Source organism: Mustela putorius, unplaced genomic scaffold, assembly GCF_011764305.1.
Source record: "Mustela putorius furo isolate JIRA1106 unplaced genomic scaffold, ASM1176430v1.1 tig00003942_pilon_pilon_pilon, whole genome shotgun sequence".
NCBI classification, from domain to species: Eukaryota; Metazoa; Chordata; class Mammalia; order Carnivora; family Mustelidae; genus Mustela; species Mustela putorius.
The window spans coordinates 5070771-5096450 of NW_025422087.1; the positions used below are offsets into that span (position 1 = coordinate 5070771).

General features: G+C 36.7%; 2 protein-coding genes across 6 annotated transcripts in view; one reads left to right on the forward strand and one right to left on the reverse strand.

Annotated features, from left to right (window-relative positions):
- KATNAL1 (katanin catalytic subunit A1 like 1) overlaps positions 1–25680 on the reverse strand; it is an 88280-nt gene that overhangs the window by 41508 nt on the left and 21092 nt on the right. For all 5 annotated transcript variants that reach the window (XM_045069565.1, XM_004774809.3, XM_004774811.3 and 2 more), the window contains exons 3-4: positions 23540–23700; positions 1645–1813 (exon numbers count right to left, since the gene is read on the reverse strand). In XM_045069565.1, coding sequence (XP_044925500.1) covers positions 1645–1813; positions 23540–23700 — 330 coding nt within the window. The remainder of the gene's footprint in view (positions 1–1644; positions 1814–23539; positions 23701–25680) is intronic.
- Positions 10439–12299, forward strand: LOC106003941 (heterogeneous nuclear ribonucleoprotein A1-like). The gene is made up of 2 exons (XM_013047006.2): positions 10439–11581; positions 12286–12299. The coding sequence occupies exons 1-2, from the start codon at positions 10477–10479 to the stop codon at positions 12297–12299; spliced, it is 1119 nt and encodes a 372-aa protein (XP_012902460.2). The 5' UTR covers positions 10439–10476.

Sequence of the window (25680 nt, forward strand, 5' to 3'; positions counted from 1 at the left end):
GCTGCCTCATTGCTTTGTTCTTTGCTTACGAATCACTCAACATTTAGTTAATTGTTCTGGGACTCCTTTCTAATCCAATCCATATTTTTAATCTAGTTTGGCAGGGTTAACTACATAATATGAAAAAAAAAACCCTAAAATAAAGAGAGAAAAGATCTGGGCACAAATTCATATTCCATTTCAAGCTCCATCCCTTACTCTCTGACCTTGGGCCAGGTACTTCAGCTCTCTACCTCTGTTTCTTCATTTATAAGATGACTACCTACCTACTTCATGGGACTGTTCCCAAATTACCGTCTAATCACTCCGAATGGTGCTTAGCAGGGAAGCATCCAATAAACCATGACCAAGATTATTCTATTGTGTTATGTTAAATTAAGGTAAAGACTAAAAGTTCCCCACCCTGTTCTAAAATTTACCTAAAAGCTACCAGCAGAGTAAGCGCTGAACTTCAGCCCCTACTTTATGCTTAAAAATGCAAACCAAGGTCAGCTGACAAAAATGAAGAACAAGGGAAGAAACAAAGATGACACATAAGGTAGAGATTTTTAAGTATCTATTCGGTGGGTTTTGATAATGGTAGAAAACCAGTTCAATTTCACCAGCAGGAATCATTCATTCATTCATTAGTGCCCCCTCACGAATCCCAACAAGTATCAAAGATGGAATCACTCACTGCTTTATGGTATAATAGCTCTGGCAAATTACAAAAAAAAAAAAGTAGAATCAAAAGAAGTAGAATCTACCTTTGAATCTAGCTCATGAATAGAAATACTCAAAAAACACCACTTTTATTCTACCACAGATTAAATATGCACAAGGCCGAGGAAGGTAGTCTATGCAGAGTCCTGATCTAATGACTGGAATTATACAGGGCAAAAATATTCAAACATAGTGTCTAATTTTGGATAACAACTTGCTATTAGTGTTGTTATATTTTCATTATAAATGTCATGGCATCAACATGAGGACATATCCTGAACCTCTGGCTAGGAAAATTTAAAACTTCTTGGTGGCAATTCAATAATTATCATCATCCATATATGATGGTCACAATGAAAACGGGAAATGCTATCACTAAACATCTAATTTTGTCTTTTCACTAAAATTAAGGCTAAAAGATGGGTCTGGTCATCCCGGCTGGCTCCCTCCTCTGTAAGATTATCTATAGTCCATTTTAAGGGCAGGACAGAATTTCCACCTAGCACTATGTTCATTCACCTATCAATTTTCCAAATAAAGTAAATGTACACAGTGAACCCCAACCAAGGAAAATTCTCTCATTAAGAGAAAAAAAAAATCTATACCCTTGGAAGAATTTCCCCTACAATATTTTTCATTTATTGCTCATTTTAATTTAGAATACTTGTTAAAATATATTCTGTTTTAAAACTATTTTGAATATTTCTTTCCAAGATCCATTTTACTAAAGATCTGTGTGTTTGTTTTTCTAAATGTACTTCTGAGGTTATCAGCATTGCAGAATGGCCTTCAAAATGCAAAGACTGCCTAGGTTTTTGAGGCAGGTAGATTTTTTAATATCTTCCATGTCAAAAGAGGGGTACTCTGAAAAGCCAAAAGAAATTATAATATGCACCAAAAGTCATGGGCTTCAAGGGAATGAATTAACAAAGAAAGTCTTGCCTTATCATCTCTTCCTCTTGCTCTACAATCTTTGTCTCTACTTGTAGAGGGTTTTTCACCCTTGGATATAGGATGTGCTCGGCCTACAGGTCCCCGGGCTCCTACTCCCGACATTTCTTTCCTCAGAGGTCTTACTTCTCGATTGGGACGCCTTATCTGAGGTGGAGCTCTGACAAGAAAAAATTAAAATGAAAATTAATCAAAGGCAAAAGTATTTCAAATACTTTAGTCAACAGAACTATTAAATCAAGAAGCCCCAAATGTCAGTGGTTCCCCTTTTGCCAATTCATGGCTACAACTATTAGGTCAGTTTTTAGAAGTATTTTTCAAAAAAAAAAAAAAAAAAAAAGTGCTCTTCTGTAAAATATACCAGTTCACAAAATTTTTAAACACATAAATATGTATAACAGCAATTACTTTGTCAAAAATAACTACTAATCACCAATAGAGGGCAATACAGACTATTTCCATCTAATATAGTATAATGGAAAGCCAAATTACTTATTACTGTCCTAGGCCAAAATTAACTAAAAAAAAAAAAGCTTTTGAAAATAATATTAAATGTCAACTACACTTCAGTTTTTACAAAAGCATTAAAAGCTGAAAGTACAAGAATTCAAAATACATCTATCTGCATAGTTTACTAATTTATTTATAATCAAAATTATTTCCTCTGCTTCTGTATTGGAAAATCCAACATTTCAGTCATCAAATTGTAAGCAGTAGGGCTAAACAATGAAATCTTGCTATATACAAATGAATTTATGTGTGAAAATGTTCTTCATGCTTTGATGGTGTCAAAAATAAAAAATCACAGGATCATTCAAATTATATATGTGCATGTGCATGTGATTTAAGAACTTTGAGAACTATGTATAGTGAAGGATATTAACTAGATTTGTGGTGGTTTTCACAATATATAAAAACCCTGAATCATCATGCTGTATACCTGAAACTAATAAAATGTTGTATGCCAAATATAACTCAATTTTTTAAAAGTTACAATACATAAATGTAACAATGTACACAATGTACACAAAGTGGTACATTTTATTTCATGTAATATGAAATATGTTAAAAGCAAAATTCTGAGATTTCTGAGCACAGTACTTCAGGTCTCGCTTTGGGTATTTGGTGGGGGTGGGGGGACACTTTATGCTCTGGGCCTAATCTTTGTTCTTCCTTGGACTGTCTCTGCCTCTGTTTTCCTATTTTTACTCTCTCTACCGTTCTGCCTTTATATCTTTAGCCCTTCAGATCCCATACACATAGACCTTTTTTTACCCATATGCCATACCTATTATTATCCCTTTCCAACTCCATGCTTTTAATTCATCTAACTCATCATGGAGTCTCTCTTCCTGATAGCAGAAGTGACACCTGTATGTAACTCAGAATCCAGCTAAACAGGAAAAGAAGATGAAAAGCCAGGAAGGATGCAAACTCAAGGCCACAAAGGTGAAAGACCGCGGACATACTGCAGGTCTAGTAAAGGATCTTCAGCCTGTTGGAATTAGACCACTACATGAAACGGCTAAGGGTAAGGGAAGCTGGTGAAAACTGGATGTCTACTAGGTTATTACACGCCAACATTGGAGCTCTTGGAGTTCAGTCCAGCTAAACATTTACTGACCACCTATCAGGAGGTATATGGCCACTAGTTTGCTAGGCCCTGGGAGGAGACCAAGATGAATAAGCAATCTTGTGAAAAAAATCACAGAAAAGGAACTGGAGAAGAGTATATAGTACAATGGCTACAAGGCATTTTCAAATATAAAGATATTATCTTGGTATTAATTCTAGTGCATGATTAGTCTCTTAAGCATCTGCCAATAAAATAAAAATGTGATGAGACTGATTTAAAAAAACAAAAACAAAAATGGTACATGCTCTGATCCTACTATTTCACTTCAACCACTATTTTTCAACTGAACTTCTATTACATTTTGATGAAGGTGTGTAAAGTAGTAGAGCAGAACTTTACTTTTATTTTTATATATTTGGGCAGGCATACATGACTTTCCTGAATCAGACCCACCGGTAAGATCCAAAGACAATAAAATGAGAGCAACAATCTCCACCAAGCAGAACACACGTCAAGTTTACCCTTCTGTTAGCAGCTGTGCCTGCTATTCAAATACTCTGTCATTGTCTGTGGGCCTGCTTTCTAGCTACACTGCAGGCCTGAAGCTTCTGCTCCCTGACAGCAACCCCATCCCTTCCAGCTGCATGCTTGTCCCCCTAGGCCTCACTGCTTAGGGCAGAAGGGTGGAGAATCCCAAAATGCCTCTTCGGCTGCCTCAGCTTGTGCTCTCCCCGCCCAGGCCTGCTTTTTGACAGTTACTTCGAGTTCCACTGTAGTCCATTTTGCACATGCATCCGGTTCAGGAAAGCGGTGCTGGGAGAATTATTATTTCAAATCTCTTGCACTGGCGGCATTCCAAGTGCTTGCTGCTGCTGCCCTTGTCCTGCCACTCAACATTCTGACAGGCTCATAAATGCTCTGCATTGCTCCAGAAGCCAGGTGTGCCTAGTGGCAAGTCTCACATCTCACGAAAGTGTGCCTACTCTGTGAGTCTTCAGTTCCATCTCGCTGCAGGTTGACATTGTATTTGTAACAGACTCTGTCAACTTCCCAAAGGACATCCTTGATTCTGCTCTGTACTTCCCCCATTAGCGCGTCACTGCACAATGTCATGCTTCAATTTAAGGACTCACTGACAGCTTCCAGGCTGGGTAAAAAAATAAGTCTCACGGCTTCTTTTACTGGCCTCTTTTGAAAGAGAGAGACGTCAGTAAGGTTACACAGCCTCATCAACCTCTGCCCTGAAGGTCAAAGAGAAGATGACACTGTACTAGCTCCCAGTATTCCAAATGCAGAAAACAGCTGGGAGATACACAGATCAAACACTGGGTGATCTATACTGTGCCCAGTTCTCCACTATTTCCCTCTAGGAATGGGAGGAAATAGGCCTTTTTCTATCCTAATTTCCTCCAAAATCCAGTATTTGCCCCTTTCTAAGCCATATTAATTATCACTATTCTATGTAAATGTTCTTATCAGCACTGCTTGTAATAGCCAGTACCTGAAAATAACCCAAAGTCCAGTATCAGAACAGATACATAAATTATTATATATTCCCATAATGGATACAATATACATGCAAACATGACTTATAGCTACATGGAACAACAGATGAATCTCCGGACCCTAGTATTAAATGAAGAAGTAAGTTCAAAGGATACAGAGTAAGCAACATAGGATACCATTTGGGGACACAAATATATGTACTAAAAGTAAAGAGAGGCAAGGAAACAATAAATCCCAAGTTCAGCACAGTGTCTTACTCTGAGAGTGGAACAGGATGCAGAAAATCTCATAAAGGGTCTTCAGAGGTAGGAGTACAGTTCTTTATCTTACACTCTTTGGTAGGTACATAGAATCTACTGCATTGTGTGATTCCTTACATAAATTTTAATTATTCACATTATCTACTCAGCAGTTAATAAAACTTTAAATGTGATTACACCACAACAACACTAAGTAAAAGATCTGAGCACCTAAAAAGTGAAATTACATGGGCATCTGGGTGGCTCAGTCCTTAAGCATCTGCCTTCAGCTCAGGTCATGGTCCCAAGGCCCTGGGAGCCAGCCCCGCCATCAGGCTCCCTGCTCTGTGGGAAACCTGCTTCTCCCTCTCCCAAAGGCTCTGCCGTGTTCCCTCTCTGCCTGTGTCTCTGTCAAACAAATAAATAAAAATCTTAAGGAAAAAAAAAAAGTGGAATTACAGAATTCTACAAAGTTTTTGGCATGTTCCAGAAATACACATGTCCTAGTGACATGGGCTCAGAGTCTCCATCCTTAGTTGACCTACTGGATTACTGCCTGGCAAATCTGCATAAAACATCAGGCAACAGAGAGAGAACTATCTGTATTATAGCACCACTCCTGTGAAATCAAAAATCAAATTTCAAACCAGAAATCAAAGGGGAAAAAACCTCGTTCAAAGAGGCCCTTCATTCCACACCATGTTAAGACACTAACACAATTTTCTCTAATTTTTATATAGGCTCCTTCTTAAGATTCCTATCTAATGAGCTCTATTTCTTCTAGCATTCTGTTTAATGATTATTCTCCTTTTTTTGTTTATACATTGTTAGAATTCTATGTAAGTAATTTAGAACACGTCCTAGGTATGTCCAAGAACATAAGCCAGATTGCTGGAAGTTAACTTCTGGAAAAGAGAGAACAAAAAATCTTATTTTGCTATTATATTAATCTATAACCTACAACTCCAGGATTAAATAAACAGAGAAACATGTCTTTCCCTGTCTAATAAAAAAATAAAAATACATAAGCTCCAATTAGTTCTTAATACTTTTGCTGTAAGAACTTGGGAGTAAATATATGAGACTTCTGAGTCTAAGAGAAGTTATTTGTTAAGAAATCAAGAGGCAAAAAACAAAGCTTAAATAGAAATGAGAGGACCTAGGATTTGAAGTTAAACATTAATGATTAAGAATTTTAATGTGCACTCTCATCAAATACATGATTGCTATATTTTCAAATCAGTAAAGTTATTATTTACCTAATAATAAGTATAGGAACTGTGCTGGATGTTATATTGACATAAAAACACTGCAAACACAATTCCTACCTTCACATAGAACAGCATGGTGATCTGAGGTCAGCATTAGACTTACAATCCAAAAACCTGGATGCCTTTTTACTCCCAGGTCCACCAATTACTGATTATATAAGCCTGTCACTTAACATCTATAAGCCTCACGTTCTTCCTTTGTAGGTGGATGACAACACTTCATAAAATTTGTAAATCTATTTTTCACTGATATAACAAGATATATTTAGTAAAATGTACATATATTACACAACTCAGTAAGTTTTAATACCATATAACCACCTGTAGATAAAGACATAGAACATTTCCCAATAACCCTGAAAGCTTTTTCATGGTTCCTCTTAGCCAGTATCAGCCAGTAAGGTCAACACTATTCTGACATTATCATATATTAGGTTTGCCTATTTCAATTTCAGAAAAAATGGAATCCTACAGTACATACTTTGTACTTGGTTTCTTTCTTTCAACATGACCTATGAAATTCATCCATGTTCCTGCATGTAGCATGAGTTTATCTTTCTTCAATGACAGGCAGTAGTCTATCGTTTAAATATAATGACATCTTATCTATTCTACCATTGATGAGCATTTGAGCTGCTTTCCATTTGAAGGTATTATTAAAGCTTATATGAATATGGGGATTATGTTCATGGTAAACATAAGCACTCATTTCTTTGGACTTATGTACTCAGGAATAGAATTGCTGGATCACAGGGTATATGTAAGATTAGCTTTAGTAAATATAGCCACACAGTTTTCCAAAGTGGTGATGCCATTCCACACTCGCATCCACAGTGTATGGGAGTACCAGTTGCTCCATCCTAGCCATGTTGATGGGGATGTACTGGTATCTCACTGTTCCTGTACTCTGTCTTTCCTGAATGACTATGGATGTTGGGCACCTTCTCAACAATACTTATTGGCCACATAAACATGGTCTTTTGCAGAGTAACTTTCCAGTCCCTAGTCCACTTCTTTTTTTTTTTTTTTCAATCAGTTGTCTGGCTTTTCTTATTGACTGTCATTCTTTATATATTTTAGATACAAGGCCTTTGTCAGATATATGCATTGCAAATATCGTCTCCTAGTATATGGCTTGCCTTTTCACTCTCTTAATGGTGTGTCCCCTCATGAAGAGAAGTTCATAGTTTTAGAATTCTGATTTATCAGTCTTTTGTATTTAACACCCTAGTGTCCAGTTCAATAAACTTTTGCTACCCCCAGATCATGATACTATCCTTCCATGTTTTCTTCTGGAAACACATCCTTACTACCTTTTACATTTTAGGTAATGCTCTATTTCTTTTTTTTTTAAAGATTATTTATTTATTTATTTATTTGACAGAAAGAGATCACAGTAGACAGAGAGGCAGGCAGAGAGAGAGACAGGGAAGCAGGCTCCCTGCTGAGCAGAGAGCCCGATGTGGGACTCGATCCCAGGACCCCGAGATCATGACCTGAGCCAAAGGCAGCGGCTTAACCCACTGAGCCACCCAGGCGCCCCGGTAATGCTCTATTTCAAATTCATTTTTCTATATGGTGTGAGGTAGGAGGGGTCAGGACCCCCCATAAATATTAATTAACCCAGAAGCATTTAGTGACAGGACTCACCTTCCCCTACTGAATAGGACATCTTCTCCATAAATCAAGAGACTTCACAGAAGCTAACCTTTAATGATAAGTTCTAGTTCTAAAAAAGAACTTTAGAAATTTTAGTTTTTTGTGATCAGACTAAAAACAAATATTTTATTATGATATATCCAGAAGTCTGTTCAAAATACTGATTTTTTTCAATAAATACCTGAAATCTTAATGAATGCAAGACTGTATGCTACCCAGTATGAAGTCCACATTAAATCTTCCCTCATTATCTAACAAATAATCACATCCAGAAATACATTGAATGCTATAGGTCATACTGATATGAGTTGCTTTGTATTTTCTGTACAAGTGTAATTTCTGTACTCTTTAGAAACTTACTTTGATTTTTAAATAATTCAACTTGTTAAAGTTTTTAAAAAATGGAAAAATTAGGTTATTTCTTAAAACTTTTAAATACAGCTTATAAAACTTTTCCTATGCACAAAAGTGGCAGATTTTAGAAGCCATTTTTAAGGTGCTTTTGCATAATGTTTAATATCATTTCATACCTGGTTAATTAAATGCCACCAAAATTTTTACCTACATTTATAAATGTAATATATTTTATTTTCTTCTTAGTTCCTCAACTGTCTTACTCAATAAAGCATATTAATTTACATATAAGTACTTTTATAAACCTAGTAAATTGGCCTTACAAGTAAGATAAGCCTAAACTTCTCCTAACACTTCCCAAAAGTACTTAACATAAATTAGGTAACAACAACAAAAAAAATCACAGATCTCCATTATTCCATAATACGTTCTAAATTGGAATTGCATTCTTATCATCCTCACTAGCCACAACAAATATGCACATATTCCTTAACAGGAAAATATTATTATTGCAACTTTGATTCTCTTAGACATTATATTCTTGGTTCTAAATCTTCCTGGAGTTGAAAGATGCTTAGCCACTACAGAAGACAATTATCCAAGTTAACCAAAGTAACATTTAACCAGAAATTTCAGCTGGTGTGAGATCTGGAGCTACGGACATTCTCACACCAGATATTATACAATCCCATTTAATATCATGGGGGTTGCCGTCTTAACATATTGGTATTATCCACAACCAGATATAATAATGAAACTGTCAGCAATTTTGATGGGATACACTAATCCTTATTTAAAGCTGCTAGCCACTTCAAAGGCAGGGGAGTGGGGATGATAAAATTACTAAGTCATTAGTCTAATGGTAGAATTCCATCACTCTCAGGAAGGTTAATTACTTGATTGTAATCTGCTCTTCTTTATCTAAAGATAGACAAGCCTTGTGTTTTCCATGTAACTCTAAAGACTTTTAACTTGAAAACCATAAAATATTTTCTGCCTAACTCTAAAGACCTTAAAACTAGAATAGACAATGGCATTCCTATAGGCTATAAGGGCCACACAACTTCTACAAATATTAAAATACCAGTTGAGGGCACCTGGGCGGCTCAGTGGGTTAAAGCCTCTGCCTTTGGCTCAGGTCATGATCCCAGAGTCTGGGATCAAGCCCCACATCGGGCCCCCTGCTCGGTGGGGAGCCTGCTTCCTCCTCTCTCTGCCTGCCTCTCTGCCTACTTGTGGTCTTGCTCTCTGTTAAATAAATAAATAAAATCTTTTAAAAAAAAGTTGAACTTTTCATATCTCATAGTTCTTTGTCTAGCATATAGTCAAGTTCTAAGATTATTCCTTCTTTTTTTTTTTAAGATTTTATTTATTTTTCAGAAAGAGAGAGAAAAAGAAAACACATGCAGGGGGAGCAGCAGAGGCAGATGAAGCAACAGACTCCCCACAGAGCAGGGACCCCGATCCAGGACTCACACCCAGAACCCAGAGATCATGACCTGAGCCGAAAGCGGACCCTTAACCAACTGAGCCATCCAGGCTTCCCTCAAGTTCTAAGATTATTCTTATTCTGAAAACACACAGACACAAGAACAAATGAGATAGCCCCTGCATCCAAGAAGCTTAAAATTTAGCTAAAAACATATCCATATTATACTGGACAACCCCTTCTGTCCACACATAAACCCTACAACTAAAGCCTTGCTGAGGAGTTCCTCACTAAGCTAGAAACAGGAGTCCTCAAAGCCAACAAACTGTAAGATAAGACCTTCCAGAACTTATGATAATAGAAATATTATAGGAATTCTGGATAAAATGTAACAAATACCCTTCTATATACATAGGTAAGCTTACCAGAGGGTAAGAGAAATACCTAATGGCCAAAAAATAAATAAAAGAACACTGATGGCATGGCAGTCCTTTGGGATTTCCAGGCCTCACACCCCTAAGGGCTTGAGATTTAATGACCACACGGGAAGAACTGAGACAAGGCCTTAGCCCCATACCAATCAAAGAAGTTGGAACTAAACTGTCACACACAGCCAGCACTATCAAAGAATTACAACCTCACTGAATGACTTGGTGAGGGTTTACCAAGAGAGATGTGTGTAAGAACTACTAAAGGATAGACTTCAGCAAAAATGAAACTGAATCTAGAAAAGAGTGAAATGTAGGCCGCCGAGTAAGCATTGTTAAAGTCTCCCCTCCCACCGCCGTCATGTCAAAGTCAGAGTCTCCCAAAGAGCCTGAACAGCTGCGGAAGCTCTTCATCGGAGGTCTGAGCTTTGAAACAACCGATGAGAGTCTGAGGAGCCATTTTGAGCAATGGGGAACACTTACGGACTGTGGGGTAATGAGAGATCCGAACACCAAGCGCTCCGGAGGCTTTGGGTTTGTCACCTATGCCACTGTGGAGGAGGTGGATGCAGCCATGAATGCAAGGCCACACAAGGTGGATGGAAGAGTTGTGGAACCAAAGAGGGCTGTCTCAAGAGAAGATTCTCAAAGACCTGGTGCCCACTTAACTGTGAAAAAGATTTTTGTTGGTGGCATTAAAGAAGACACTGAAGAACATCATCTAAGAGATTATTTCGAACAGTATGGGAAAATCGAAGTGATTGAGATCATGACTGACCGAGGCAGTGGCAAAAAGAGGGGTTTTGCTTTTGTAACATTTGATGACCATGATTCTGTAGACAAGATTGTCATTCAAAAATACCATACTGTGAATGGCCACAACTGTGAAGTAAGGAAAGCGCTCTCTAAGCAAGAGATGGCTACTGCTTCATCCAGCCAAAGAGGTCGAAGTGGTTCTGGAAACTTTGGTGGTGGTTGTGGAGGTGGTTTTGGTGGGAATGACAACTTTGGTCACGGAGGAAACTTCAGTGGTCGAGGTGGCTTTGGTGGCAGTCGAGGTGGTGGTGGATATGGTGGCAGTGGGGATGGCTATAACGGATTTGGTAATGATGGTGGTTATGGAGGAGGCGGCCCTGGTTACTCTGGAGGAAGCAGAGGCTATGGAAGTGGTGGACAGGGTTATGGAAACCAGGGCAGTGGCTATGGCGGGAGTGGCAGCTATGACAGCTATAACAACGGAGGAGGCAGAGGCGGCTATGACGGTGGTAGTGGAAGCAACTTTGGAGGTGGCGGAAGCTATAATGACTTTGGCAATTACATCAATCAATCCTCAGATTTTGGACCCATGAAAGGAGGTAATTTTGGAGGCAGAAGCTCTGGCCCTTATGGTGGTGGAGGCCAATACTTCGCCAAACCACGAAACCAAGGTGGCTATGGTGGTTCCAGCAGCAGCAGCAGCTATGGCAGTTTAATTACTGCCAGGAAACAAAGCTTAGCAGGAGAGGAGAGCCAGAGAAGTGACAGAGAAGCTACAGGTTACAACAGATTTGTGAACTCAGCCAAGCACAGTGGTGGCAGGGCCTAACTGCTACAAAGAAGACATGTTTTAGACAATACTCATGTGTATGGGCAAAAAAACTCGAGGACTGTATTTGTGACTAATTGTATAACAGGTTATTTTACTTTCTGTTCTGTGGAAAGTATAAAGCATTCCAACAAAGGGTTTTAATGTAGATTTTTTTTTTTTGCACCCATGCTGTTGATTGCTAAATGTAATAGTCTGATCATGACGCTGAATAAATGTGTCTTTTTAAAAAAAAAAAAAAGAGTGAAATGTAAAGAAATAGTGAACAAAATTAGTAAACACATGAATAAATCTAAGAAAGTATTTTATTCATTCATTCAACAAGTATTTATTGAATGCCTACATTGTGCTGAGCACTATTCTTGGTGTTGAGGATACAGCAGTAAAAAAGCCAAGGCCCTGATCTTACCAAGCTTCCAATGTAGTAAGCAAACAATAAACACAGATTAAATTATCAGGCAGCAGCAAGTACTCTGAAGAAAAATAAAGCAGAGTAAGGGAGCAGAGTGATGACAAGTGAGGGGGTAAATTATTTTTTAAATTTCCTGAGTACAGCTGACATATAACATTACATTAATTTTACAGGTACAACACTGTGATTCAACATCTCTATACATAATGCTGTGCTCACAGGTGTAGCTTCCATCTGTCAGAGCCATTACGACACCACCGATTCTATTCCTTGTGCTTTATTACACTTCATCCTTATGACTTACTCACTCTATAAATGGAAGCCTATACCTCCAACTACCCTTTCCCCATTTTGCCCATCCCCCTAGGGGGATAAGTATTATAAATAAGGTGGTCAGGTAAGATTTTCTAGATGACATGTGAACAAAGACCTAAATAAGGTGAGGACATCAGTCATCTAAATACCTAGTGGGGATGAGGTAAGGGCTAGGGGAATGGGCAATGAAAACTACAGATATTTTTTGAGCACATACTATGTGCCTGGCTGTTCTTTACACTTTACTTGTATTCAATCATACAGTTCTAAAATAAACCCATGAGGTAACTGCAGCATTGATCCCCAATTTACAGAGGAAGAAAATGAGAGAAAGACTGAATGTCACAGACACTAAGTGACAAATTTAGGATGAACCCTCAAAGTCTGGCTAATTATCAAGCTCCTGGCAAAGGAAACAGCCTTCCTAGAATCTAAGCTCCTGGAGGGCAGGAATCTTCCCCCTACTTTTTGCATCCAATAGGGCCAAGTATACAGTGGGTGCTGGGTATGTTGAGTTGAACTGAATACAGACAGAGCAGAGGGATAGGGACTAGAGAACAAGAAGTCAGCAATAAGAGAAAGAAGAGGCAACGATCAAAAAAGAAAAAGAGGAAGGAAAAAGAAATACTGTAATGTCACAAAAGCCCTAAGAAGAAAGTTCCAAGGTAGAAAGATGGTAACCATTACCAAATGTTACAAAAGTTAAATACATTAAGTCTTGAGAAAGGCATTCTATTATTAAATTAGGAAGCGATCTTTGAGAATTCAGTTCTAATACCGCAATGATGGAGATCCAAGATTTCTAGTTATTCCAGAAAGCACGGCTGTGAAAGGTGATACAGGTACAGTACACATGACAGTAGTTTGCCAAAGGAGCAAAGAGGGGGGCTGACAGCAGCTCAAGTGCAGCAAGGCAAAGACTTTTCCCCGAAATTTAAAAGTAAAGTGTTAGGATTTCATTCTGACTTACCACTATCTTGTTCCCATTGCTTAGAAATTTTAATTCATTAGAGATAAACTATCTTTCAGCTGTCTGTTCTGTAACATAAAAAAAAAAAAATGGTAGAAATACCAAGTTTTTAGGCACTTATTCTAATAAATGTCTAGAATTCCAAAATAAAGATTTCAGATGAGTGACTGAGTTCTACAACATAAGACAAATGCTCCCTAGAGAAACTTACACAAAAGAAACAAAATAATGAAAGGACTTCCCACTCTTAGGATTTCAACCCTGGAAAATATCTGCTCCTTCTGTCCTTACTCTCAAATGATCTTGCCTGCTTTTTTCCCCCTCACTGAAATAACCAGAAGAGAACTTCCAAAGGCTCCCCTCTGTATCTAGTCTCTTCTCTACACCCACACGCTGTGTAACTAGGGGCCTTCCCTCCAGTTACTTTGAATCAGATGCTCTTGTACACCAGACCGGCTCTTCCCTGTCCACTCCAGCACATTGCCCTTGATGTCTTCCCCTCCATCCCTGGCATCAACAGTTTCCCCCTTCCCTGCCAGATGCTCACCAGCCTACAATCACCCTGCCAGTCCTCTCCCCTCTAAAATAACAAATCTTGACTCTGTCTTCCATAACTACCACTCAATTTCTCTACTCCCCTTGTCAGTAATATTCAGTGAAGTGTTACATGTACTCATTGTTTTCAATTCGTCTCTTCCCATTCTCTGAACCCACTCTACTATTCAACACCATTCCACGAAAACTATTCATCACAGTCACTAATGAGCTCCGTGTTGCCATTCAATACAATTTTCAAATTCTTATCTTTACCTACATGCAAAATTTGATGACGCTGCTTAATAGAATAAAAACCTCAATTTCTTCTAAAATAAAAAAGATAATTACAGTATCTGTTTTAGAGGATGGTTGTGAGAATTAAGAAATAAAGCATGTAAAGAATTTGTTAGCACAGTACCTGATTTACAATTAGGAACTCAATAAATAAATGTCAGTGTGGTTAATCAACACTGCTAGCTGCATTCTACCCACAATCTAAAAATAAAGCCCACTCTAGCCTCCAGAAACAGAATTTTGGAAGAGAAAGGACTCTAGAAGGTTTTTAAAAAATGAGTATAATCTCAACCTGCCAATCATATTAGACAAATAACCGGTTTCACCATATAAAGAATGACATTAAAATGTCCTTCTTAAAATTCCTTACTTGCTGATGATTCCTAAATAACTAACACTAGCTCCAATCTCTCCCAAGTTCTGGTTCTCATTTCCAGTTCCTATTAAACAGTTGATCTAAAAATTTTAATCATCTACTCCAATTTTTCCCTCAATCTCTTTATTTCATTAATCACAAAATCCTATCCATTTTATCTCACTAATGGCATTCACATTCATTTTCAAGACCATATGCCTAAGAGGGCAAGGACTGTGTCTTATTCTGAATCCTACCATATCCCCAGCATAGTACCGGCATAATATATGACACAGTACTAGGCATATAATAGATGCCGGCATCCTAGTTCAAGCTTTCCAGGATGCCTGCATTATTTCCTCTTACTGGTTTCTGGAGGCCAAGGTCTATGGGGGGTGTCTATTACATTCATACTTTCCACAAGGCCAAAGATCATGCCTAGCATATGATGTATGTTCATAAAAATATATGTTGGCTATATCAATGATACAGTGTTTTTCTTCCTAAGACTTCAAAACAATTTTACAAAACAATCTCATCATAATATACATTTTATAGGGGGAACAATGAGGTGAGGAGAAGGGAATTTAATGTGAAGGACTACTCAACCAGTGGTGGAACTGTTAAAAACAAAAACACATACAGAATACTTGGCTCTCCTGCCTCTTAATCCCAAGAAAATAACAGCAAGAGCCTGGATGAAATGCCAGTAAGAATGAGATGGTAGCCTACTCTCTACTGGTACTTGACGCTGGCTTTACTTGATCTTTTTCCACTACAAACTGGGACTTAAAATACTAGCAGTAACTTATTTGGGTACCCAAAGAAACAAAGCAACAACTTTAATACCAAGTCAATAAGAATTTCCTCTTTGCTGAAATTCTAGAGAATAGCACAAATTGGATTAAAAACAATCTTACTATTTCTATATACAGAGAAACACAATATGCCATTTACCTTGGCTCCAGATAAAAGAACATTGGAGGGCCTATTAGAGCTCTATTTTACCTATACAGAGTAAGCCAAATGACTAATTTCAGGGCTCCTATTCTTACTGCCATCTGTTCCAAAAGCTGTAACTTAAAAAGACCTAACATATTTATTTTTTAAGTTGAATAAAGAATGATTTATTGAATACATTCTATTTCAAATATTGCTCCAATGCAGGAAATCTGTTCCACTGCTTCAGATCTCATGAAGAAAGACCTCTTTCAAATGGTCTCTTTTAAAGAGAATTCAACTGCGTACCTGGGTAGCTCAGTCAGTTAAGCATCTGCCTCGGCTGAGGTCATGATGACAGGATCAAGTCCCACATGGGGTTACCTGCTCTTCACATGGGGTTCCTCACATGGGGTTCCCCAGACTCAGTAGGGGGTCTGCTTCTTCCTTTCCCTCTGCCCCTCCCCACTGTTCATTCTCTCTCTCTCAAATAAATAAAATTTAAAAAATAAATAAAGGGAATGCACTTAATAAACTTAATGGAAAATAAGTAATTTAATACAAAGTACCCTTTAACTTAGGACACTAAGAATGATCTGGAAGCTTCACCTCTCTGGAGTTTAATTCTAATATTGCCACTATCTCCCATCATGAACCATTTGTAGCTCAATTTCCTCACATTTAAGACAATGAATCTAATTCATTTTCAAAGATTGTTTTGATTTATCCAAGCAGCTGCTGGTGATTTAAAACAGGATGGTGATTAAACTCAGCAGAGGCATGACATATAAGGTAGAACTTGAAACAATGTGGCAAACCACTGCCTGAGACCACAGTCTACAGATTACCTTGGTGTGAAGAAATAGGGATAGAGTAGTTTTGTGTTAAAAGTCCATTAAGTGCCGGCGCCTGAGTGGCTCAGTGGTTTAGAGCCTCTGCCTTCAGCTCATGTCATGATCCCAGGGCCCTGGGATTGAGCCCCACATCAGGCTCTCTGCTCAGCAGCGAGTTGGCTTCCCCTTTTCTCTCTCTCTCTCTCTCTCTCTCTCTGCCTACCTCTCTGCCTACTTGTGATCTCCACCAAACAAATAAATAAAAAATCTTAAAAAAAAAAAAAAAGAAAGGTCCATTAAGTGAAAAGGACAGACCCAGAAGCAGGGCTACCAAGTTAGTAGCAAATGCTGAATATATCAAACACATCCCAGAAACTTAATACAAAACAACGTAAGTTATATTTTCTTACTGATTCACACTGTAATTTCAGTGTGGGGTTTCAAAGAAGAAAAATTAACTATATTTAAAATATCAATACTTATTTCATTATTTGCAGCTTCTTTACTCTCTTACAATCTCTAACAAAAATTTAACCAAGTAGATAACAGATCTATATGTGTACTAGGATATATAGATATATATTAAAACCCACAGATACCACTGAATGTGTGTAGGAAAGTAATGCAGTAAAATGGACATAAATAAGCTGAGGGGCGCCTGTGTGGCTCAGTGGGCTGGAGCCTCTGCCTTCGGCTCGGGTCATGATCCCAGGGGCCTGGGATCAAGCCCCACATAAGACACTCTGCTCAGCGGGGAGCCTGCTTCCCCACCCCCTGCCTGCCTTTCTGCCTACTTGTGATCTCTGTCAGTCAGATTTTTAAAATCTTTAAAAAAAAATAAGTTGAGAAGATTTGGATTCAAATTCTGGTTCTGCCACTTGTTCAGATGACTTTGGGAAAATAAACTCTATAAACTTCAATCTTGTCAGGTGCAAATGGGGTTCATAATAGTAAGTTAGCAATAGTAATATGGGCAAACAATAATAGTAGCTATTTCGTGGCATCACTGTAAGTTTAAATAGGATAATGCTTATAAAAATATGATTAGTGATCAATAATTAGTTGTCATCCCTTCCCTGAAAATGACTACCAACTTCACAAGACCTGGACAATTAAAAAATCTTCTCTGCTAGAGTTATTACAAATGTTTCAGAAAACAAAGGATTTATGCAAAATGAGCAGGGAGGAAAATTATCCTTTTTTAATTCTGTTATTCCCCTATTATTTATCTGAAAAAAAATGGTAGTGCTTTATTCCAGAGTTGACCATTCATTTTGATTATTCATTACATGTCATTTACTGTCTTATACATTAAACTCTTCTAATTAATTCCATGAGGTACAGATTATCATTTTACAGGTAACAAAAACTAGTATCGGGAGAGATTAATAACTTGTTCAAGATCCAGAAGCAAATAAGTGGCAAGAACAGAATTCAAACTTGGATCTCATAGATTAAGTGTCTTCCCATTGAACTAAGAATATCTAAGGAATATACTTACTAATCACTATCTCTAGGTGAAAATTTCATTATGTTTTGTTTTATGTGACCTGTAGAAGACACAAACTGGTAAAAGGAGAAAAATATCATACAACTCTAACCTCCCAAAACTTGCGACACTGAACTTACAATCTTAGTATTTATTTATTAGCCCATGCATACTCAATGTATTACACAGAATTCCTTCACCAGTAGAACCTTGTGAAGTTGTTAGGTGTTTTTCCATGGTTGATGATATACACCGGAATGGGACTCTTTGTCTTCGCCCCCACCAGACAATATACAGTCTTGGATTTGCTTTTTATTCTGATCCATAGAAAAAAAACATACTATATATATAGTATGTAACAGCCACATACAGGGAAAACTTTTTTTAATTTAGTATGGAGAAAGGAGGTTCAGAGAAATACATTCTGGTCCATTCATCTGTTGCTTGCATTAAAACACAAGCACAAAAATAAGTAAGATCTGTGTTATAAACAGCTAAGGGAGGACAAATAAAAGGAAATAATGGGCTAATGTTTCTCTAATAAGAGAAGTTTTCAGGTAAGTATTCATCAATGGGCAAATGCCAGCCACACTTTTTTATTCAGTTAGAGCCACAAATATTAGAATTACTATCTGTGGCCACTGCTTTTTGAAATACATCATGGTGCTCTAGCAATTCAGAACAGATATTTCCTATATTGTAAATTATTCCCAGGACTAAATGACTTCACTGGAAAATTCTACCAAACATTTAAAGAAGAGTTAACACAAATCCTTCCCAAATTCTTTCAAAAAAATTTTAAAAAAGAGATCGCTTCTAAACTCATTTTACAAGGCCAGCATCACCTGATACCAAAGCCAAGGAAACTACAGACTGATATTCCTAAGGAATAAAAAAAAAAAAATTAAGATTTTGTTTCTTTATTTGATGAACAGGGGAGGGAAGGCATGAGGGGTAGAGGGATAGGGAGAAACAGACGCCCCATTGAGCAGGGAGCCTGAATGAGCCACCCAGATACCCCAGGAATATGAAAATTCTTAACAAAGTATTAGCAAAATATTCCCATTGAATATGAATTCAACAATACATTCAAAGGATTATACACCATGACCAAATGGGATTTATGTCTAGAACATCAGGGTAGTTCAACACACAGAAATCAATAAATGTGATACAATACATTAACAGAATGAAAAATAAAAATCATATCAACATATAAATAGGTGCAAACAAACAACAACAAAAAAACTCCACAAACTGGATATAGAAGGAACATACCTCAACATAATAAAGGCCACACACAATTAAGCTCACAACTAACATCATACTTAAAAGTGAAAATGGAATGTTTTTGCTCTAAGATCAGGAATAAGGCAAGGCTGCCCACACTCATCATTCTTACTCAACATAGTATTGGAAGTTCCTGCTAGCACAATTAGGCAAGACAAAAAAATAAAAGGCATCCAAATCAGAAATGAAGAAGCAAAAGTTGTCAATATTTGCAGATGATATTATCTTACACATAAAAATCCCTAGAGACTCAACCAAAATTCTCTTAGAACTAATCAACAAATTCAGAAAAGTTGCAGGATATAAAATCAACATACAGAAGTCAGTTGTGTTTCTATACACTAATAGGGAAACCTCTAAAAAGAAAGACAACAATCCCATTCACAATAGCATCAAAAACAATAAAATATTTAGGAATACATCTAACAAAAGAAGTGAAAGAATACTTTGAATACTACAAAACTTTAATGAAATTAAAGAAAACACAAATGGAAAGATATCCCATGTTCATGGATCAGAAGATTAATATTGATAAAATGTCATCTACACATTCAACACAACAATCCCTATCAAAATTCTAATGGCATTCTACACAGAAATCAACAACAACAACAACAAAAAAAACCTCTAAAATTTGTATGGATCCACAAAACCCCAAATAGCCAAAACAATCAAAAGAACAAAGCCAGAGGCATCACACTTCCTGATTTCAAACTATACTACAAAGCTTTAGTAATTAAAACAAGATAGTACTAGCATAAATACACACATGGACACCAATGGAAGAGAACAGAGAATGCAGAAATAAACCCTTGTATTTATAGTCAACTAATAGTTGACAAGAGAGCCAAGAATACTCGATGGGAAAAGAATGGTCTTTTCAACAAATAGTGCTGAGAAAATTGGATACCCACAGCAGAAAAATAAAATTGGATCCCTATCTTACACCATTTCATAAAAATGAACTTAAACCGAATTTAAAAGACTTAAACATAAGACTTGATGTCATAAAACTCTAAGAAGAAAAAACATGGAAAGAAACTCCTTGACATTGGTCTTGGCAATGATATTTTGGATATGATATCAAAAGCACAAGCAACAAAAGCAAAAATCAAGTGAGTCTACAGCAAAATAAAAAGTTTCTGCAGAGCAAAAGAAATAAATCAAAAAATGAAAAGGCAACCTTATGAATGGGAAAAAAATATCTGCAAAACATTTATCAGATAAGGGAGTTAACATACAAAATATATAAAGAACCCATACAACAACAACAAAATCCAATTAAAAAATGGGCAGAGGGGGCACTTGGGTGACTCAGTGGGTTGGGCCTCTGCCTTCAGCTCAGGTCATGGTCTCAGGGTCCTAGGATCAAGCCCTGTATCGGGCTCTCTGCTCAGCAGGGAGCCTGCTTCCCCCTCTCTCTCTGCTTGCCTCTCAGCCTGCTTGTGATCTCTCTCTGTGTGTCAAATAAATGAATAAAATCTTAAAAAAAAAAAAATGGGCAGAGGAACCAAATAGATATTTTTCCAAAGGAGACATCTAAAATGGCCCACAGGTACAGAAAAAAAAAAAAAACTCTCAACATTACTAAACATCAAGGAAATGAAAAAAAAAAAAAAAAAAAGGAAAGGAAAAAGAAAATGCAAATCAAAACCACTATGAGATACCATGTCACGCCTGTTGGAATGGCTATCATCAAGAAGACAAGAAGAAAGTGTTGGCAAGAATGTGGAAAAAAGGGCGCCTGGGTGGCTCAGTGGGTTAAGCCGCTGCCTTCGGCTCAGGTCATGATCTCGGGGTCCTGGGATCGAGCCCCACATCGGGCTCTCTGCTCAGCAGGGAGCCTGCTTCCCTCTCTCTCTCTCTGCCTGCCTCTCCGTCTACTTGTGATTTCTCTCTGTCAAATAAATAAATAAAAATCTTAAAAAAAAAAAAAAAAGAATGTGGAAAAAAGAGAACACTTTTTCACTCTTACTGGGAATGTAAACTGGTTCAGCCACTATGGAAAACAGCATGGAGGTTTATTAAAAAAAAATAAAAACATGGGCGCCTGGGTGGCTCAGTGGGTTAAGCCGCTGCCTTTGGCTCAGGTCATGATCTCAGGCCTGCATCGGGCTCTCTGCTCAGCAGGGAACCTGCTTCCCTCTCTCTCTCTCTGCCTGCCTCTCTGCCTATTTGTGATCTCTCTCTGTCAAATAAATAAATAAAATCTTAAAAAAAAAAAACAGAACTATCAAATGATTTATCAATGCCACTGTTGGCTATATATCCAAAGGAAAACATGATATGGAAGAGATACATGCACTCCCATATTCACTGCAGCATTACGCACAATAGCCAAAATATGAAAACAATTTAAGTGTCTATCAACAGATGGATGAATAAAGAGGTAAAACAACATACAGTGTCCATCAACAGATGAATGAACATACATTTATGTAAATGTAATGGAATACTATTCACTCATGAGAAAGAAAAAAATCCTCCCATCTTCAACAACATGGATGGACCTTGATGGCATTATGCTAAGTGAGATAAGTCAAACAGAGACAAATACTATAGGATATCACTTATAGGATCTCACTTATATGTAGAATCTAAAAAAACCAAAATTGTAACAACAGAATTAAATATCAGGGGCTGAGGAGAATTGGGAAGATGTTTAAGAGTACAAAGCTGCAATTAGTAGATAAGTAAGTCCTGGAAATCTAACACACAGCACAGAGATCATACACAACAATAATACACTGTATTTTAACTTTCAAAGGTGGTAAGAGACTAGATCTTAATTGTTCCCACCAGAAAAAAAAAAAAAAGATAATTACATGACATAATGGAAGTGTTAGCTAATACTTCCATGGTAATCAAACTACCATAAATCTATATATATCTCGAATCAATACACTCTACATCTTAACTCACATAATATTATATGTCAGCTATATCTAAATAAAGTTATTACAAGCTTTTAGCTGTAAACTAGAAGTATACTTCTGAATTAATGACTTTCAGAAAAAAACAGGTATTTTATCACACAAAATTTTCAAGTTCCGATAAATCAAAATGGCATCATTTCTTTTCCTCGGTATTTACTTTGGAACTTCCATGGTAACAACCCTTTGACTCCTGAAACTTTGCCTTTTAAGAAGATAATGGTTACCTTAATGCAAAACACCTGAAAGTGGTTACATCTGTGAAAAGGGCTGTATTGTTGTAGACCTTAGAATCATCATCCAGTGTTTTTATAATGAGAATCATAAAATTATCCGTAACTCAATGGAAAAAACCCTGAAGGAATAAATTAGCCAATTTTCACAGTTCTTTAAATGCTTTTAAAAAACTTCAAGAGAGCAACAAGTTAAACACATGATCACAGCTACTGACTAAAGAAAAATTTATTTTCTATGATGCAACACTCTGGCCACAATACCACTTCACAATCAAGGAGACCGAAAGCCACAAAGCCCTAAAGTTGGATCCCGGCCTACCCTAACTTATAGGTCAGGGTCTGTCAGGCCTCAGTTTCCTCATTTTGAAAATAATGGAATTATTCATTCAATGTTCACTGTATGCCTACTATGTGCCAAACACTGTATTAGCAATAAAATTTGTTATTTGTTTTGTTTTGAGAATAAAAACATGGCCCTTGCTCTAGCAAAGCTCATTTTTTGAACAAAGAAATGCAACATGGTAACTGCTATGCACAAAACTCTGTGTTTGAGCAAACTGAGAAAGGCTGCAGAGAAAATACAGTCCAGATGAGAATGGAACAAGGAATATGAATATGAGTAGCCCAGATGGGGATCATGGGAATCCCCTTAACAAAGAATAGACTGTGCAAAAACAAAAAAGACAGGAAAAAACGAGAGACAGGTTTAATGTAGATGACACATAGGCTGCACTACAGGGAAATAAACTTGGAACCTGATATGACACACTAGGGAATCTGACCTTTAACTTTTAAGGAATGAAAAGGTTCCTTCTATACTAGGACTCTGGAAACTGGCTGTAGGCCCGACCAGATGACTTCAATCTGTCCACCATTTCATCTAAAATTGTCGGAATCTTTTAAAGCAAAAAGTTTTAAAGCAAAAAAGCCATCCATGTTTTGATGCTGACAGAAAATCTAAAAGACCTCACATAACTGATAAATTTTAGGACTAGCAGCAGATTTCTATTGTTATGACTTACAGTAGTAAAAATTCTAAAAAATACATGACAAATGATTTACTTTTGTATCAAAAATAAACTCTGCAAACTATCACTGTGAAAACTAAACAAGTATTAAATTTGCATACCCCCAAATATTTTTTCATACTTCATTCAAATAAAGCTTCATTCTCTTCACTCTGAATATCAAAATTAACTATAAAAGCACCTAAAGAGAATATAAAGTCCCATTTACCTGTGTTCTGCAGGTACAGGTGGCGGCCAAACAGCAGGATCTCTAAATGGTTCGTCTTGACAAGACACAGGGAAATCTGGGGGCTTGTCAATTTTAAAACTTTCCAAAGTGCTGACAATACTTTTAACTTGTTCATATTCTTCCAATAATTCCTGCCGAACCTTAAAGAAAATAACCTCTATGCTGTAAACTGTTAAGTTTATATGAAGGTCAAGTAATAAATTGCTATAGAATGCTAGTTTCCTTGGGGTGCCTGGGTTGTGCCATCGGTTGAGTGTCCCACTCTTGGTTTTGGCATAGGTTCTGATCTCAGGGTCATGAGCCTGAGCCCCATTGTCAGGCTGTGTCAGTGCAGAGTCTGCTTGAGATTCTCCCTCTCCTTCTGCCCCTCCCACACACCGGCACACTCTCTCTTTTCACCTCTCATATCTAAGTCTTTAAAAAAAAAAAAGAATGCACATTTTCTCAATGTCACTCAAACTATACAAAATGAGTCATTACAACATATTTAAAAAACAAAGAACTATTTAAAATAATATAGATAGGAGGGTAGGAACTGGGTTGAAAAAACACATTACGTACTTGTTTGCAGGCGAAGTGTGTTTTTCAAAATGAACTCTTATTTCTACTAATGAATGTGATGACCATTAATATAATTTAAAACCAGTAACTAGGTCAGTAACAAGTTAACCATTCCCAGAAATCTAAAGTGCTATGCTAAATCCTTTTACTATATTTATAAATAGCTTTCAAAAAATTATCAGCCAGAATTTTCACCGGCATTTCCTACTCCTAATATCATTAAGTATGAAATGCCTGTCATAAGCATGTGAAAACCTTAGGTGCTGGAATACTAAGCATTACCAATTTCCAACTTTTATTTAAATTCTCCTTCATCTAAAATCTGAATTCTTCTGGACTTGTTTAAATTCTTTCAAGTGTTGTATAAAGTTCATTTTGAGTTCACAGGCAAGATTTTTTCCATATTTAAGAAACTTCACTGAGTACCTACTATGTGGAAATTCTTGTGTTTTCAAACTTTGAGACGAAACTAATTTTCAAAGGCAAACAGATAATGGATTGAAAATTACATTTATAAATTCATTTGAACAATTCTAATTTGTTTTTAACCAGAAAGCACACTTTACTGTAAAGCAGAGAAAAGAAAAATCTAGGTAAAATTCAACTGCTAATATATGCAATTATATACTTGGAGAAATGAGAGAACCTAATGGAAATAAACATAGTAGAAATATCCAAATAGAAATGGTCACTATTTAATACAACTGAGAAACTCTCCAAAATATTTCCAAGCTAATAAACCACTCTTGCCTGTGGCTAGTATGTAGGACAGAAAAAAAAACACAATTAAAAATTCAACTCGAGTTAAAGCAAGTATATTGTTCTCACTCAAAATAATTTGGTAATGCTTAAGTTGGAAAATAAGCCAAATTTACCCTGAAAACTTAGTGAAACATCAATTTCTGACATGGAAAAATTAAAAGAAACGCTTGAAAGGCATTAGGACATTAAGTGGAAACTTCAAAGAAATGCTTGATTTTGTACTTTTAATTTTAAAAGGATTTTAAGTTTTAAGAATAAGTGGGGAAATTCTAATTCAAGTTTTTATTAACTGTACTAGTATATAATCAAGTTGTACAGTCAAGAGACACAGCAAAAATATTAGTTTTATTAGATTATTGACTCCTTTGTATTTGTAGGAAGTCTTTCAAAAGAAGAGGAAACTCTCTTAAAGGAAAAGTTTTATGAAATGGGTCAAAACTACATGTAAAAATGAAAGGGAAAAGGGCAAGCAGAAATACCTTAGGTCAAAAATTTGTAATTACACACAACTACGTGACTGATCATGAAAATTTAAAAAACTGAAAGATTCAATTAGAATTAAATACCTTCAAGATATGTCTCATGAAAGCTATGAAAAATATATAAAATATTAACTGAGCAAGACAAAATCATTCAGAGTACATTTTAAATATATATATATACTTATATATATATTAATATATTTCAGTATTTGGACAAATAAGAACTATTTACAAAACCTCCAACTAATTTTTCAACTCTAGGCTCTCAAGTATAATGAAGGACTGCCCTCACTCACTGAAATACTGCAATGTGTC